This window comes from Cricetulus griseus (genome assembly GCF_003668045.3).
Source record: "Cricetulus griseus strain 17A/GY chromosome 1 unlocalized genomic scaffold, alternate assembly CriGri-PICRH-1.0 chr1_0, whole genome shotgun sequence".
In the NCBI taxonomy this organism is placed as follows: Eukaryota; Metazoa; Chordata; class Mammalia; order Rodentia; family Cricetidae; genus Cricetulus; species Cricetulus griseus.
In genome coordinates, this window is record NW_023276806.1 from 263,571,583 (window position 1) to 263,587,877 (window position 16,295).

At 52.7% G+C, this 16,295-nt stretch overlaps 1 protein-coding gene across 1 annotated transcript in view; it reads left to right on the forward strand.

The window, feature by feature from the left end:
• Positions 1–15,249, forward strand: part of Rsph14 (radial spoke head 14 homolog) — a 74,192-nt gene extending 58,943 nt beyond the window's left edge. The window contains exons 4-6 of the mRNA XM_035451786.1: positions 11,033–11,258; positions 13,038–13,174; positions 15,011–15,249. Coding sequence (XP_035307677.1) covers positions 11,033–11,258; positions 13,038–13,174; positions 15,011–15,249 — 602 coding nt within the window. The remainder of the gene's footprint in view (positions 1–11,032; positions 11,259–13,037; positions 13,175–15,010) is intronic.
• Positions 15,250–16,295: the final 1,046 nt, after the last annotated feature.

Sequence of the window (16,295 nt, forward strand, 5' to 3'; positions counted from 1 at the left end):
TGTGAGGCCCATTCTGCCCTGTGGAGAAACCTGGCCCGCAATACCGATGCCAGCAGTCAAACGACCCTGCAGGTGGAGAAGAACAATTCACTTCAGACATGATCTGAGGGAGTGCAAGGATGGCGGGTGAGGCCAGCCAGCTTCCTCGCTTTCCCTCCTGAGTGCCCAACCCCATAGCAGTAGCCACCCTCAGTTCCCTGCAGGGGATGAGCCCTAGCGTTAGCCTACAAGGAACCTCCAGTCTACTTACTTCTCTCGTTCCCCTTAGAGAAAAGGAAACTGAGGCCCAAAGGGATAAAGAGGCTAAGCCCAGTCCCTGAGCTGCACATCCCTCACCAGCCATGGAACCAGAACAAATGGGCTGGATGGGAAATGCCTAGGGCTTGCTGTAACCCACAACACTCTGGTCGGAGGAGAGGCCAGAGCCTGAGAGCTGGCAACAGGTCTACTCTGGCTGCAGAGTTCTAGTCAAGTAGGTCCCCAGCATGCTTCCTGTGACCAACTGGGTGATAAAGCCAGTCTACAGAGGAGGAAGCTGAGCTATTGCCATACTCCTGAGAATCCCAGGTCCCTTAACACCCTTCCTGAGCTTGGCTTGTTAAGTGCAGTGGCTTCCATGGTTTCTGGAGGCACTGAAGACACCCCTCCCATCCCTCCAGGTCAGGTCTCAGGTCTCCCCAACTAAAACTGAGGAAAAAAAACCAAACAAACAAAAAACAGGTCCTATCTTGGCAGTTCTCCACACCCCAGGAGCGGGGGTCTCCCTCGAAAAGCCTTGCCTTGACCACAGCCTACCCCAGCATGGCCACGGCCACAGGAGCCTTGGGGACAGGGTGTGTATTTAATTGGATTCTGCTAGAAGGAACGTTGGGTTTGACACTGAAAGGCCCCTCCCTGCACTGTGGCTTTTGACAGTCTAGCTTCCTAGCACTTCTTGATGGATTCTCCAGGGATGTCTCTAAAAGAGACGTATACCTTAATTTAGAAGTGAATAACTCAAAACTCTGTGATGTAGCAGGCTGCTGTGGAAGAGAGAGAGAGAGAGAGAGAGAGAGAGAGAGAGAGAGAGAGAGAGAGATTGAGACTCACGGAAGCCACTGTATGAAGCTGCCAGCCACACCTGTCCCATATCTGACTATGGCTGGGCTTCAAGACGTGCCTCCTGTGTCTACTGGCCACTCGGGGACAAAGATGGAGGGGGAAGAAATGATAAAGAGCAGGGAACAACTCTTAATGTGTGGCTTTGGGATCCCTAGTCAGGCAATCAAAGACAAAATCACAGGCTAGTTCCAAGGGACCCCACACAGCTGACCTACCCACTCAGGGGAACAAAGAAAGAGAAGAGAGAGGTCAGCAGGCATGTCACAGCACGACTTGTTAGGCCTCTTTCTCCACCCACCACAGTCCTAGAGTCCCCATAAGTAGGCCGGCTCTATGGCCATACACACAGGTGGCTGGCTACATAGGGCTCTCAGTCAAGCCTAAGGCTAAGCTGTGGCCATTTTGGAATGCTTCCTAATCTCTTACCAAGGCCCCACTTAATTAAGGCCAGAGCTCTCCCATGATGCTCTAACCCCAGTGTTTAATGCGGGGACCCTCACCACGCCCCCATCCTGGGGTTCCTTCTTCAGTTTCCTGAAGGACCGTTACAAGGGTGTTCCCGCCTATCCGGTCTGCCAGTTCTCCAACTCCAGCCTCATCCTCTCAGGCCCCATCTACCTTGGATCTGCAGTGACCTCACTGGCCCACCTGTTCCTGAACACTCTGATGCCAAGGACTCCACTGACCTCGCTCTGACCACAACACGGTCAATACCAGCCGGAGTCTCATCATCAGATTCCTGAGTCTCTTCTTGAAGGAGTCTTCATGAGCCTCCTTAACTCAGCCAGGGCCAGCTGAACCCTTCGAGTGGCCCAGATAAAAGCTCAGACCTCCCACCTGACTCATTCCCTCTCATCACCCCTTCTGCCCATCTTCAGTCCCTCGCCTGAAAACACTGCCCAGCCCCAAGTGGCCTCAGGGCCTCATCCCAGTCCAGCCTACCTTTACGATACTTGTAACACCACTGCTCTCTGGTAGTGGGGAGGGAACCAAGAGATTCCCCTGTTTGACAAGTCTCTCCCACTTAGAGCTATATACACCCAGCAGAACAGAGCACATTAAAAAACCCCAGCTGGTTCCAGATCCGCCTCTGTTCTAACCTGCCCAGGTCCTCTGACTCACTGGAGTCTGAGCCTTCCCTGACCCAGTCTTAAGACCCTACCCATAAGACTGCACTGGGCTCTGGTCACCTACCCTGCTCTTTCACGTGTACATATGAGCATTCTTATGAGTGTGTGGTGTGGGTTCACACATGTGCGCATGCGTGCACACACACACACACACACACACACACACACACACACACACACACACACACACACAGAGGCCAGAAGACAACCTAGCATGTTGCATTTCTCTGGGTGTTGTCCACCTTGTGTTTTGAGAAGGGGTCTCTCATGGGCTTGGGTCTTGCCTGATTGGGTTACACTGTGTAAAAAGCTAGCCCCGGGGACTTGCCTGTTTCTACTTCCATGCCCAACAATGGAATGAATTACAAGTATGCACCTCTCACCACCTGTGTTTTGTTTTTGGTTTGTTTTTGTTGTTGTTTTTGTTCTTCTGTGGGTCCTGAGGATGGAACTCAGGTCAGTGGCAAGTTCTTTACTGACTGAGCCATCTTCCCCAGCCCCTCCACTTTGAACTTTTGAGACAAGGTCTTGTTCTACAGCTCAGGCTGGTATCAAAGTTGCCCCCTTCTTGCCTCTTCTCTTGTGCCTCTCCTCCAGTGTGGACACATTAAAGTGGGCGGCTGATGTGGGGACCAAGGACAGCATTGCTAGTTCTTTATGGATGAGGACAAGAAGGGTCAGAGAAGACGGGTCTGAACTAAAGGCAACAGGACCAGGGCCTGTCTCCATGGCTTCTGATGCTTACACTGGAGTTCTTGCTTAATGGCTCTCTGTTACTGAAAGCCTTGGTGCTCCTAGGCTCTCCCCAGGCTACACAGAAAATAGTGTGGCCTCTGCCTGCCTGGAGCTAACTTTTGGTGTCCACCTTGAACATTTATTAATCACGTTCCTTTGAGTCAAGCATGGGACTCACAGGCTGCCCCAGGCTTGGATACCCTGGGTTTCCTTCCCAGGGGCTTTGGGAGACCAAGGGGCTATCTGCTTCCTCCAGAGTTTCCATGAGCAAGCCACAGTCAGCAGCAGCTGTTGCACCCCTGCAGACACCCAGTGTTTTTGGTCTTTGGAGACTTCTGTGAGGTGGCAGAGGCATGCTCTGTCCTTACCTCCGGGGGAAGGAAGCACAGACGCACACATGCATGCATGCACACAAGCACACTGTCATCCAGGTTCACATACCAGACTACTGAGTAGCTAGACTGAGGATACATTCTCAAACTATCTGCAAGAAGACTCTCCCAGCAGCCTCTATGCAGGGGCCTCTTGGCAGTGATGTCTGTATCCAGCCACCCAGACACTGTTGGACTCACCACAGGGCCTCTTGAGGTACAGACCGAGACACTTTTTTGGTTCTTGTTTTTAATCCATAGGGGTCAAAAAGTCTAGGAGGTTAGGGTCAGAAGAAAGAATCCATTTTCTATGCTTCAAACTCTGAGTTCCATAGCAGGTCCCTGGAATGGGTCAGGGCAGGAGACACAGATCATGAACTCCATGAGGGCAGGCAGGTTGTGTTCTTGCTGCAGCATCCTGAGCCTCAGCCAATACAGTGTGTGTGTGTGTGTGTGTGTGTGTGTCTATCTTTGATGGGCATACCACCAAGATGAGTAAGAACCAGGGCCTTCTCAGAGAAAACCAAAAACATCTCTGGGAACAAGAGAGCAGATCTAGCGCAGAAGGTGACATGGGCCTTCTAAGGAGGAAGAACTATGCCTACTCACAGCCCGTCTCGTAGAAAATCATCCCTCAGTGGAACACACGGGAAGAGTTTTATACCAAATGCCAGCATTTCTTCATGTCTACAAGAGGCTGCAAATGGAAGGGGGTACCACTGTGTCCAAGCATGGGGCAGCCCTCTGTAGCTTCCTGGGTCCCTCTTACCATATCACGTTTTTCAACCTTCCCAACCCCAGACTCACCAGCGAAACGTGGTCTCCTTCAAAGAGGGTGACTTCATCTTGGCTAAGAAGAGGGCTGGGTGGGTTGGCTACCCAGGGCCCTGGCTCTACCAGAGACAAGGTACCTTGTAAGGGCAGACCCGGGTGGCCAGGAGCCCTCTCTAGTCTTTGAAGTTCTTCCTCTAACACAACTCAGCTCCAGGGGTCACAGAACCATTCCCTTTTATAGACACAGAGGCTATGGGCTCCACTGAGACAGCGTAACAAACAATGGTGTCTGGCCATGGTGTCTCTGCTCACTTCCCTTCCAGTGCTTCTCTGGCCTTTCACCTACCTCTCCCTCATACCCCTGACTCTTCTCCACATACCCCCTGTACAACCCAGCTGCCACAGATCCTGAGTCCCCAATCATCCTCTCCCCTCTGCCCACATTGCTCATTCTCACCATGCCCGTGTCCTTCAAGCTCCAGTTCAAATGTCACATTGCCCATAGGCAGGTCTAACCTAAGCCTGGGGTATCTCTCTCAGGCCCCTCCCAAGACCCCTGCACCACACTGAGGGCCTGATTATCAGAGCACAGCCATATTTTCCCCATAGGAAGGTGAATGAGTCCTGGGAGGGCAGGCCCAGTCCACTCCTACCCTTCCACCTCAGCACCGGGGCCCTGGGGGAGCCAGCACTCAGTAAATGTTTGCTTAATTGAATCTGGCCAAGCAGCTTCCTCTAGACCGGGGCCAGGTTAGCAGAACTAGATGATTCCTAGTGCAGGGGAAACCACTTGGGCAGAAAAAAAAAAGAGTCTGTCAGGGCTCAGGCTTCTTGCCCCAATCCCCTTCCCAGACAAGGCGACCTCGTTTACCAGTCTGGTCCCTCCACCCTGAGACTCAGACTCCAGGGAACCCTGGTCTCACTTGGCCCTGCTTTCCCATCGTCCTCTCTGTAACAGGATCCCCAATTCTCGGCCTAGGCGGATTCCTGCCATCCTCACCCAGACAGGCTCAGCACCTCCCTAAAGGCAGAGCCCCCAGAGATCCACCGCAGGATCCGGAGTAAGGGGCCCTCACACCCCTCCCCAAACACCCCACCGCCTTTTAAGGGAAAAAAAAATATTGAGCCAGGAACACATTACAATCGCAGCAGGTCGATACTCATCTCTGGCTCCAAATGCCTCCAAGGAACCTGCTCCCTTGCAAGAGCGATGACCGAGAACAGCGAGCTGTTGTACCCGGGCCTCAGGGCCCTCTCTTCCCGTTCTAATCAAGGCCAAGCACAGGAGCTCCTGACACCTGCGGCTGCCTGAACCCTTGCGCGCCCCCCCCCCGAGAGAGACCCCCTCGCCTGGCGTCGCTGCCGCAGGTCGCCCGGGCTTCGCACCCGCAGCTGCTCTGGGCGTGCAGTGGTCCCACATCTCGACAGGCGGCGGCCAGCCCTCCCGAGGGTCACTGGGCCGCCCTGCCTCCCTCCCCAGGCACCTGTCTGGGCCGTGGCCACCTCTGCCCACCTCGCAGACAACCCCACCCTCGCGGCTCTCCCACCCGGCGGGGCATCCCTGCCTCTGCACCCCTAACCCTAAGAGATCTCGGGTCCCCAGCACAAAGGCCCCAGGCTCGGGCCCGGGTGGGGGTGGGGTGAGCCCCAGCCGCGCCCCCAGCCCTGGGTTCAGCTGTGCGCGCCGGGGCCGCTGGTGCGCTCACTCACTCACCTCCCGGGCGCGGCTTCGTGCGTCGGTCGAGCTGCACCCGGCGGGGCGGGGCCGCGAGCGTGGGGCTGTGGCGCCCTGGTTCTGCACGACGCGGGTGCCGGCGCCCGCGCGAGGACGTGACCGGTCCGCGGGTGGCACACACGCTCCGCCGCCCTGGCTCCCTCCTCCACCCTCCCGCGCCGCCCGCAAGCGGGTCCACCCGCTCCGCACCGCGCCGCCGCCGGCAGGGGGCGGAGTCGCGAGCGCAGCCGGTTGCCAGGCCAACCGCAGGCGGGGTCTGTCGCTCGCCTGCCCCGCACCACGCGCTGCCGCCGGACCACTAGCTCCGGCTCATTTTCCATTGGGCGATAATGTCCGACGGACGTACAAACAGTCCAATGACGACAGACAGGGGCGGGGCCGCAGCTGTGTGCGCGCCGCCGTACCGCACGCGCTGCTGGCTCCAGCGACTGTAACACTGCACTGCGCTGAGCCTTGCTGAAACCACTTCTAGCATCTTGGGAAACCCACCCCGAGAGCGCCGTATCCCTGGTTCCTTGCACCCTGGTTGCCCCGCCCTTGTCTCTACCTCACTGAAGTTCGAGCTCAGCCCTGGCAACCTACTCTCCCACCCGTCTCTAAGCGAAGTGCTGTCGGTCCTGGCTTCCTTGGATCGGTTCAACAACCCTTTAGGACGCGTGAAAACGCTGACGGGCTAAGCTAGCAAGGTTTGCGCAGCATGCCATTCGTCATCTCTTCTGCTCTCCTTTGCAGCATGTAGGGGCACTTTTAGGAGTCCCTCCCACCCCAGCAGAGAGAAGCCAAAGGGAACCAGATCAGTGAAGTCCCTGCCGGCTTGGGAGACTCCCATAGAGACGTCAGACCCTTGGCAAAATGCACCTAAGTGCAGGCTGTGACATTCTGCTCAGTATCAAGAGAAGCCCTTGTGTGGGTCTTGGCTGGGGGCACCTCATTCGGTACAAGTACGACTCAGACCAGGGGGGCACCTGGGTAGTGCCTGTCTTTTCTATCCTTGTAACTAAACACATTATGTGTCTTAGAGCCCAGGGTGAGTTAGGGAGCCATGGCCACATGTTGATGCCCGCCAGCAGGATGCTTTGGAAAGCAGGACACCATCCTACCATCTCCCCGGATGGTTCTTTTGCTGTGAAATGGGGACTGTTGTACTACATACTCGGGCGGGGCAGGGGCAGCCCACCTGTGAAAGTGCTTTCTAAACTTTTAGGGAAGGGTTAGGTACTGGTTATGGGCACTGCTGAGACCAACATGCTACAACGCACCTTAGAAGTGACCAATGCAGACTCAAGGAATTTTGCTAGTGGTTGAAGAACATGTCCACCAAGTCACCAGGCTGTGGGGCCAGTCTTCCATCACTGGGACCTGGCTGAGAGTCCATCTCCTAATCTGTTAAAAAAGGGTACTATAGCTGGGCGTTGGTGGCACACGCCTTTAATCCCAGCACTCGGGAGGCAGAGGCAGGCGGTTCTCTGTGAGTTCGAGGCCAGCCTGGTCTCCAGACGGAGTGCCAGGACAGCCAGAGCTACACAGAGAAACCCTGTCTCTAAAAACCATAAAAAAAAAGGTACTATAGACTCCTCGGAGGGTTAATGCATGTAGCAAATAAGGGACCAGGGATAGTCACAACTAGCTAATGGCCTTTGAGTATGATTGGTGAGGAAGTCAGCTTAAGGACCAGAAGAGAAATTTCGGATTAGCTCTCATACCCAAGAAGGCAAATGGTAAGTATTGTATTTTCTGAGGTAGGCATGGGCTCACAGATAGGGCAAGCTGTGTTGCTGGGAATCACCAGATAATGAAATTATTGAGTAGTCGGTCTAGAGAAAGTAAGAACAGGCTGTGAATTCAGTCTACAAGGCCCAGTGCAGGGAAGAGCCTGTTGCTTCTGTGGAATCACAGGGACACCAATCCCCTAATGTCTCTGTCCCCCCTCCAGCTGGCTCCCCACTAGCCTTCCCAATACCCTGGTGTGGGTTGGGGGTGTCCTGCTCCTCTCTAGATTTTAAGCCACCCAGGGCCTGGCCTTTGGAGATGGCACCTGTGCTGGCAGGCTCCTTTCTGTCCCCTGCCTATCTTGCTTCCATGACTCACCGTTGCAGCCGGGCTGGCCGGGCTGGTTTCTGCACTATGTTTCCCTAGGGTCTATGTATCCCAGCCCCTACTTTAATATTCCAGATGGCACCTGGGTTAGTTATAACTAGCCAGGCCTGCCAACTCATCTTTTAGTGGAAGAGGAACGATGTAAATGAGCAGAGAAGACAGTCGTCGTCTAACCCATACAAACTTTGTTTTTGATATTTTTCCCCCTTGGTCTCAAAATGAATCCTGGTCCTGCTGCTTAGCATTCCATGTCTGGGAATGTCTTGAGACACATGTCTGGGAAACAAAACCTGAGCTCCCTAGGATCCCAGCTTTGCCCTTGGCTGGAAACTCCTTGGGCATCTGGGCCTCACTCAATTCCTTACCAAGGAAGCAGACTAGATAGAGGCAAGGTGAGTGCCTCTAATATTATAACTTTTCTGACCTGCCTTCTTCCTTCCTCAGTCTCTGTCTGTCTCAATTCAGATGCTAGTCCCAGGCAGCTGGGACACCAACCCCCCCACCCCCACCCCACACACCGCAGGGTTTCCCCTGCCAAGCGCCAAGGGTAGACACAGGTGCAAGTCAGGGCAGAATCAAGTCCCAGTTGGAGGATGCTCAGCTTCTACTGGCGTTTAGCACGGAGGCCTGTTTCAGTGCTGAAGGAACCAGGCTCCGAGATTAGGTAATAGGTCCAAGTCACACAGCTGGGAAAAGACACATTTAGGCACCAAGTCTAGGTTTTGGAAGTCTGGGTGGGAAACAAACAAACAAACAAACAAAAAACCCCTTGAAGCCCTAAAAAACAAAAACCCCAATTCATTGGAAGCAGGAAGGAGGAAAGTGGCTTCTCTGAGCTGTCCTGAGATCTTTGTGCATGAATGGGCAGAGCTAACTGCTCTACTCAGGCACCCCAGGGAGGAGCAGTGTGAGCTTCGAGATCCCTGCCCCAACTCTTTACCCCATCACTACAGTCACCTGCCATCAAGCATCCTCAGGGACCGGGGAAGGAAAGCTGGGGTGATGCCCACAAAGAGGAAATTCCCTGGTGCTAATTGGCACTGAGAGACCTTTAGGCTAATTAACCTGTTCATTTGCCTCTCTAGAGTAAATTAGAGGGTTTAACTGGGGAGACCGAAAGAGAGATGTTTGTTGGTGGCCACCTCCTCAGGGGCAACGGAAGGCTTTGTAGTGGGCACAGTAGGCTGATGGAGAGGCTTGGCAGAGGGGCTGGCTGCCAGGCGGTAGTCACAGGTGGCCCTTGTGTGGCAGGGAAGAGAGCTCCCTTTTGTTCCCTTTTCATTGCAGTGAATTGGGAAGGCTGCTCTGGTGGCCTGGAGCTTCCCGGGTGCTGTCTGTGCCTGGTTCTGGGTTCTCCAGAAGGAGAGGGGTCGGCCCTGTTTATTGGGGGTGTCCTCTCACTGTGCTGCTAGCCTTTGTGCCCTATGGTTTGGTTCTAAGATGCCCCTCCCCACAGGTTCATGCGACTGAGCATTCGGTCCCCAGCTGGTGGCAATGATTTTGGGAGGTTGTGGAACGGTTAGGGGGTGAAGCCTAGCTGGAGGAAGTGGGTAGTCAGCAGTGGGGTATGCCTTAAAGTTTATGGCCCCCCACCATGTCTGTCTAATGTGTGCTTCCCGTTCTGCAGAAATGTGAGTTGCTAAGGGCTCCCAGCTTGGTGCTGCCATGGCTTTGACCCACCTGTGGCCATGCCTTCCCTGCCTTCCCTGTTCCTTCAAGGCTCCTGTCACTTGTGCGTTTAGTCACAGCAGTGAGAAAAGAAACCAGTGGAGCCCTGCCCTTGCATGGCCCCAGGGATTTCCAAAACCCCTTGGTCAGATCTTGTCATTTTTAGATGGGGACACAGATCTTTGGGGGATAGGAGACACTGTTTTACACCCCACATCTTCTGTCTCAGGCTCTATTCCAGGCATAGTTTGGATGTGAAAGGAAGCCCGATGCTCCCCCAACACTCTGGAGGGAATTTGGTTGGTTTTCTTTTACCTATGGTAAAACAAAAACAAAAACTTGAGAAAAATCAATGTAAAGGAGGGAAGATTTACTTTGGCTCACGGTTTCCCAGGCTTCAGTCCATGTGGCTTCATTGCATGTCATGTAGCAGTTGGGGTAGAGCAGAGCTGTCTACCCTATGGGTTGGCTGGGACAAGGTGAGACAAAGAAAGAGGAGTGGGGAAGAGAGAGAAAGAGGGAGAGGGAAGGAGGGAAAGAAGTGGTTGGCAGCAGGACATAGTCTTCAAAGGCACAGCTTTAGATTTCACAATTCTAAAAAAAAGCAGAAAGAAGCCATGCACAGAGCTTGGGTGGAGGGGTTTTTATTGGAGGGAAGTGAATGGGAAAAGGGGGGAGGGGAGAAGGGAGACCTGCGCCTGGGGACAGGAGTGGCAGAAGAGGAGAGAGAGGCAGGAAGAGAGAAGGAGATACAGATAGAGAGGCAGAGAAGCGGGGAGAAGGGGATGGGATGGGAGGAGAGAGAGAGAGAGAGAGAGAGAGAGAGAGAGAGAGAGAGAGAGAGAGAGAGAGAAAAGTGGGATGTCGGCAGGGCCCTTTTAAAAGGGAACATAGTGAATGTGCACAGGTGGTGCTCTTAGTGGCTGCAGATGAGGGCATATCCTGTCAGAACCCCAAGGACAGGCCAGTACAGATGCCTGAATACTAACATCAGTGACCCACTTCTAATAGACCCTTATTAGCACATTCAGCTGTAAACTAATCATGGACCATTGATGAGCTTGTGCCATCAATGAGGTAAGTGCCATCATAAGCCAATCACCTCTCAACCGAGGCACTTGCTGGGGACCAAGTCTTTAACCTATGAGTCTTCAGAGATAGTTTATGTCCAAACCCTAATAGGACGGGAGAGAGAGGCTTTCTCTGTGTAAGCCTGGATCTGTAGCAGTGAGTGGCAACTTCTCAGGCTGCAATGCACCTGTCTATGGTTGATGCCTTCAAGGCACAGGTAACCACTTCCAGGGCCTCATATCTGCAGACTTACTGCACCTGTGAACTCCTGCCCACTCCCCAAATCAATCCGCTCACCTCGGCAGGCCAATCAGCATTGGGGACCCTTTGATGCCCTTTCTGTTCTGCAGGTGCCCGGGGCATCACCAGTAGTGGCCTGATCCCCTGGCTGGTAAATAAGCTGAATGCAGAGGAGGAACACATTCAGGAGATCATCTTGGACACTCTGGCACCATGCCTGCAGGAGGATGCCACTCAGGCTCTAGAAAGCCAGGCTGTGCCCTATTTTAAGAAGAAGCTCCTGAATGACAACCCTAGAATCCGCAGTAAGGCTGCTCGGGCACTCATTGCCATCAGGTGAGGTCTGTTTTGTGTTGACAGAGTGGTCACCTCATTGAATTTTTGCTGAGGGCCAGAGAAGGCCTCCAAACTCCTCCTGGCCTATCAGTAGACCAGCAGTGGGGCTTCACTTAGCCACATCTGCCAGCGAACCTAAGTTCATCCATTCAGGCATACTTCCTCTAACTTCCTTGTGCCCTGGGGGAAGAGGACACAGATTAGAAGAGTACCCTTTCCAACAGTGTGACCATGGTATCTGGCCCTAGATTGTCCCATATCCCAGGAAACTCTCTCTCACTCCCATCCTGGACAAAGCTAGCTAATTGGTCACTTCTTCATAAGGAAGACAAACAGGCGAACTCCAGTGATAGTGTTGATAGCCAGTGGTCATTAAGTGTGCAAGTATGCCAGGCACTGCCTCTAAAGTCAACGGTGGTTGACTGTTGAGGAAGGAGACATCTGCCTTTAGAGATGAGAAAATGGAAGGATGGGTCACCATCACTTGCTCAAGTTCACACAGGGTCAGTCTAAATCCTGGGCCTGAAAATGGGGGAAACACAGAACCTGCCAACAGTCAGTCCGGTGTCTCCCTTTGCCTGTACCCACATCCCCTCAGTTTGAGAAGTAGGGAAGGCCTTGCCATCCCTCAAATCCTGGTTTCCTTCTATCTGGGAGTCTTGCTAGAGGGCCAGGCTAGTATTTCCTGTGGGCCTGACCCAACCCCTGGGATGCTGGTTTGGAATGCTCATTATTTTGCATACTCTCAGAGCCACCCAAAACTATCCCTTTCAGGTCTTTGACCAGAGACCTCCATTCAATGAAGCTCTGACAACAGAACTGTACCAAAGCACAGCTTCTGCCCAGCCCCTCTGGCCTCCCTCATCAGCCTGTATCCATTACCACCCCTTACTATTTTCTGTCACTCCCATAGTGTGGGTTTGTTCTGTTTGCTGCTGGAGACTAGTGGCTAGATTACATGCTCCCAATGTCGAGTGCTGAGGCAGTTAAACTCAGCTCTTACCTCCTCATCTGGACTAGTACCTGCCTTGTGTCATCGAGTAAATGAGCTCAGGGTGGTCCTGCAGGTGGATCCAGGACTCTTTGTCCTTGATAAATTGCCCCAGGGTAAAGACTGATGGCCCAGAAAGCCAACAGCATCACGGTGTCACAGAGAAGTGGCCTCTGGATCTGTTTCCTAAACAGTGTTCCCATAAAATACCTATGCCTTTGAGGTGTTCATAGTTCTGCAAAATGAGAGCGCTGTGCGCCGTGAAGTACGGAATGGCGAGCAAGCGGTCAAGTTGAAGTCTGTGTGTTGGGATGTTTATGCACTGTGTGTGGCATTACCAGCCCGTGAGGAGGGTTTCCTAGCCAGGAAATGCTGGCACTCTCATGGTTGAGAAACTCTTGGGAAGTTCACCACCCTCATTTTCACAACTTCATACAATGCTGCAACAGAGCATGAGCCCAAAGTTACCTTGTCTAGGCCCATGCCTGTGGTTGCTCTGCGCTAAGCAGCTCACTGATGTGTGGAACAGCTTGGCTCTTCCCTGGTAATGCAACCAACTCAGCTAGAGACAGACGGTCTTGCTGTGGGTCACACCCTTGGGTCTTACTCTTCCACATAAATGGACATGTCTTCATTTATGAGCATGGCTTAGAGTGAAACTCATTTCCCTGGGCCTCTTTATCTTTTTCACTGGCAGCAAGCCACATGGCCAACACAGGTCCTGTATCTTAGCGAATGCCCTGGGACATTCCCAGGCCTTACCTCCTTTTATCCTCTCTGTGCCTTAGCATCCCTTTGGAGGGCAAGAACCAGGTGTGGCAGAATGGTGTCATTCCTATTCTGGTGGATCTCTTGTCAGATGTTGATGAGGAGGTACAGGCTAATGCAGCTGGTGCCCTGATGCATGCGACAGTGACCACTGAAGGTAAGAGAAGGGTGTCCTCTGGATTCCCAAGGCTGGGTGAGTGCAGGCAGGAGGGAAGAACAGGTCCCCTAGCTTGCCAGCATCCACAGTGAGCTTTCCAAATACTTCCTTCTCATGCCAAGGGCCAAGTATTGGACCTCCCAGACCTCTAGGCTCCATTAAAATCCCCTTTTGGCTTATCACTGAGGATCTTTTGAAGTCTGGTCCAAAGTTTAGACCTCTCTCATCTTTTCATACACAGTGGGCTGCCAGTGATTTCTCACCAGCTACTCACATTAGGACCTCTGCCCCTCTATCTCAAGCCATTCCCTTGGCCTAAAGACCTTGCCTCAGACTAAGGTCTCTTTGATCCACGAGACTGATTAGTTTGGTGTTTACAATTCTGTTATTCCTGGGTTGAAGCAGATCCTGGAGCCCTTGGCCTTATGTGTTTCTTTCTTTAAAAAATAATTTTGTTGTTTTTAGTGATGTGTAGGGTGTGTGCATGTGTGTGTGTGTGTGCGCGTGTGCGTGTGCGTGTGCGTGTGCGTGTGCGTGTGCGTGTGTGTGTGTGTGTGTGTGTTCAATCAATCATATGCCTCTTCCCCTGGAGCTAGAATAACAGGTGTTTGTGAGCTACCTGATGTGGGTGCTGGGAACAGAACTCAAGTGCTCTGGAAGAGCAGTACCATCCTTTTAGCCCCTGAGCCATCTTTCCATCCTCTGTTTGTGTTTCTTAGTCATAACGATTTTTATCAAGTTGTGGGATAGGGCACATAAGAATATAGATATATCTTCCCCCAGACTCCCCAGGTCAAGGATTCCCAGTCAACATACTTCAAGGCTAAGCCACCCAACCACCTGCTGAGGGAAGAGACCCAGGGTAGACTCCACGCCTGACAGACTAGATGTGGCATTTTCCTGTGTTGTCCCTCATACCTTCTGAAAGCCATCTGACCTTTCCGACTAGTCCACACTCACCTATGCCTGCCCTGTGCATGATGCTCTCTTTGTTTCCCAATGGCTCTGTAGGTCTTGGATTTATAATCAGTATGGCTCCCCACTGGACCCCAGGGAGAGTGGTTGGGGCTTTCTCAGAGTCTACAGCATCTTTCTATCGTTCATCCTCCCTGAGGGAATTCTGACTGCATGTGTAGGCTGTGCATCCCCAGTGTCTTCACTTTGGGGTACCTAAGCCCAAGCTTATGTGGGAGGAGTTGGAGGGCCAGGGGCCCATCAGGCCTTAGCCAGTGGCTAGAGACACAGAGGGCAGGACCTAGGGATATGCCACTCTTTCCCAGCTAGGTCTCTGAGTCCCTATCCTATGTCAGTCCCTGAGCTGGATGATAGAGCATTGAGGTCTTAGTCTTGGGTGTCTACAGTTGTCACAAAAAGGCAAAATGATGGAAGATGCAGAGAAGCCAGCATCCAGGCAATGGGGCGTAGGGCAGGTGCCCTGCCTCCTGTGAGAGTAGCTGGAGGACCCTGCCGCTAAGTTGTACCATGTACCTACTATGCATGTTTTGTGCAAGGTGCAGAGCAGGTTGCTCAAGAAATGCCTGCCACGTGAATATATAATTGATTTTCTTCCTTTAAAAATTACTGTGCATTTTGTCTTATGAAGGCTGATTGCAGGATAGGGGTAGGGTGGCATAGCTATGCTGGTTAGGGAACTGATCAGGCAGAGGACAAAACGGATCACCCAGGTTGGACTCAGTAGAACAATGCAGCAAGGATGGGGGGAAGAACAAGGTGGGCACAGGTGGTATTGCTCTTAAGATATCCCAGGTAACAGGAAATGGGGAGACAGTCCTTCTTGCGCAGATAACTGGGAAACCTAGTGTCTATGGCCCACAGGGAAATACGCAGCCCTGGATGCAAGTGCCATCAACCCACTCCTGGAGTTGCTCTGCTCCTCACCTATCAAGGTGTGTCTGAATGCCGCCAAAGCCCTCACCATGCTGGCCGAGGCCCCCGAAGGCCGCAAGTTACTGAGTTCCCATGTGTCTACCTTCCGTGTCCTCCTGATGCATGAAAACGAGGCCATACGACGAGCAGCCCAAGTAGCCATCAAAGTGATTGAGTGGAAGCCATGACTTCCCATTGGGGCAGACCCGATAGGCTGTCTCTAGGCCTTAATAAATGAGTTGAATCTACTGTGCCGGATTTGCAGTTCATGTTCAATGTCACAGCTCTCTCTCCTGCCAAAGAAGAAACACTAGACCCAGAAGGGCCTGGTTCTGGGAAACCCAGGTCCATCCCATGGTGTGGAGTGGGAGAAGGTAGCCCCAATACAAATATTTTCTGCTTGGATCTGAAGTCCTTATAGAAGATAAATAGCAGAACTGAGCCCTCCAGGGACAGGAGTGGGAGGCGGGGAGTTGGACTGGGGGTTGGAGGGTGTACAGTTGGACCAGGCACCAACCAAACTATGTATATTTGGCTGATAAGGCCCATGGGGGTACAGCTGAGCATGGCTTTGCTGAATACTTCCACCTATGCTTTTCCATACAGAGAGAGCAAGGGTACCCCATTAATATATGCTTATCTAGTCCTGTCTGAACTGTCAGGTTACAGATGCCCTGGTTTACAAGTGATCTAGTGTGTCCAGCCTCCACTGGAGGAGTGACAGGAATAGAGTGGAATTTCAAGGCTGAGCCCCTGGTCTGGGACTAAGCTGGACCCTTATCTTTCCCCAAGAGCCTGTTAAAGCTCCTACCTCACCAGTGAGAAGTGATTTTGAGAGGACTGCTCAGAGTAAATATTATCAAAACCAGAACCCCAAGAACCTGAGCAAGTCTTTCCCCACTGTCCTTTCAAGGACCCTCAGGGACCCTTATGGTTATCAAGAGAAACACAGAGAAGTGTGTGTCCTAGAATGAAAGGCTCGGCCCTTTTGTAATGAAGGGGACTGGCTGCTGTACCCAAGTGACATTTCAGGCGCGGTCCTATTTTCAAAAAGAGACTGCATAAAAAGAAACTACTCTCCTTCAGGAAAGCCGGGCCCTAGGCCCTCCATGGCCTCATGTTCTGATCCTGCCTCAATGCATGGCAAGCAGTCTCTTCTTGCCAGCCACAGGGTCCAGCCACAGTCAGCGATACTCTGCCACCAGAGCCCTGTGCATTTGGTCTCTACTCCAGA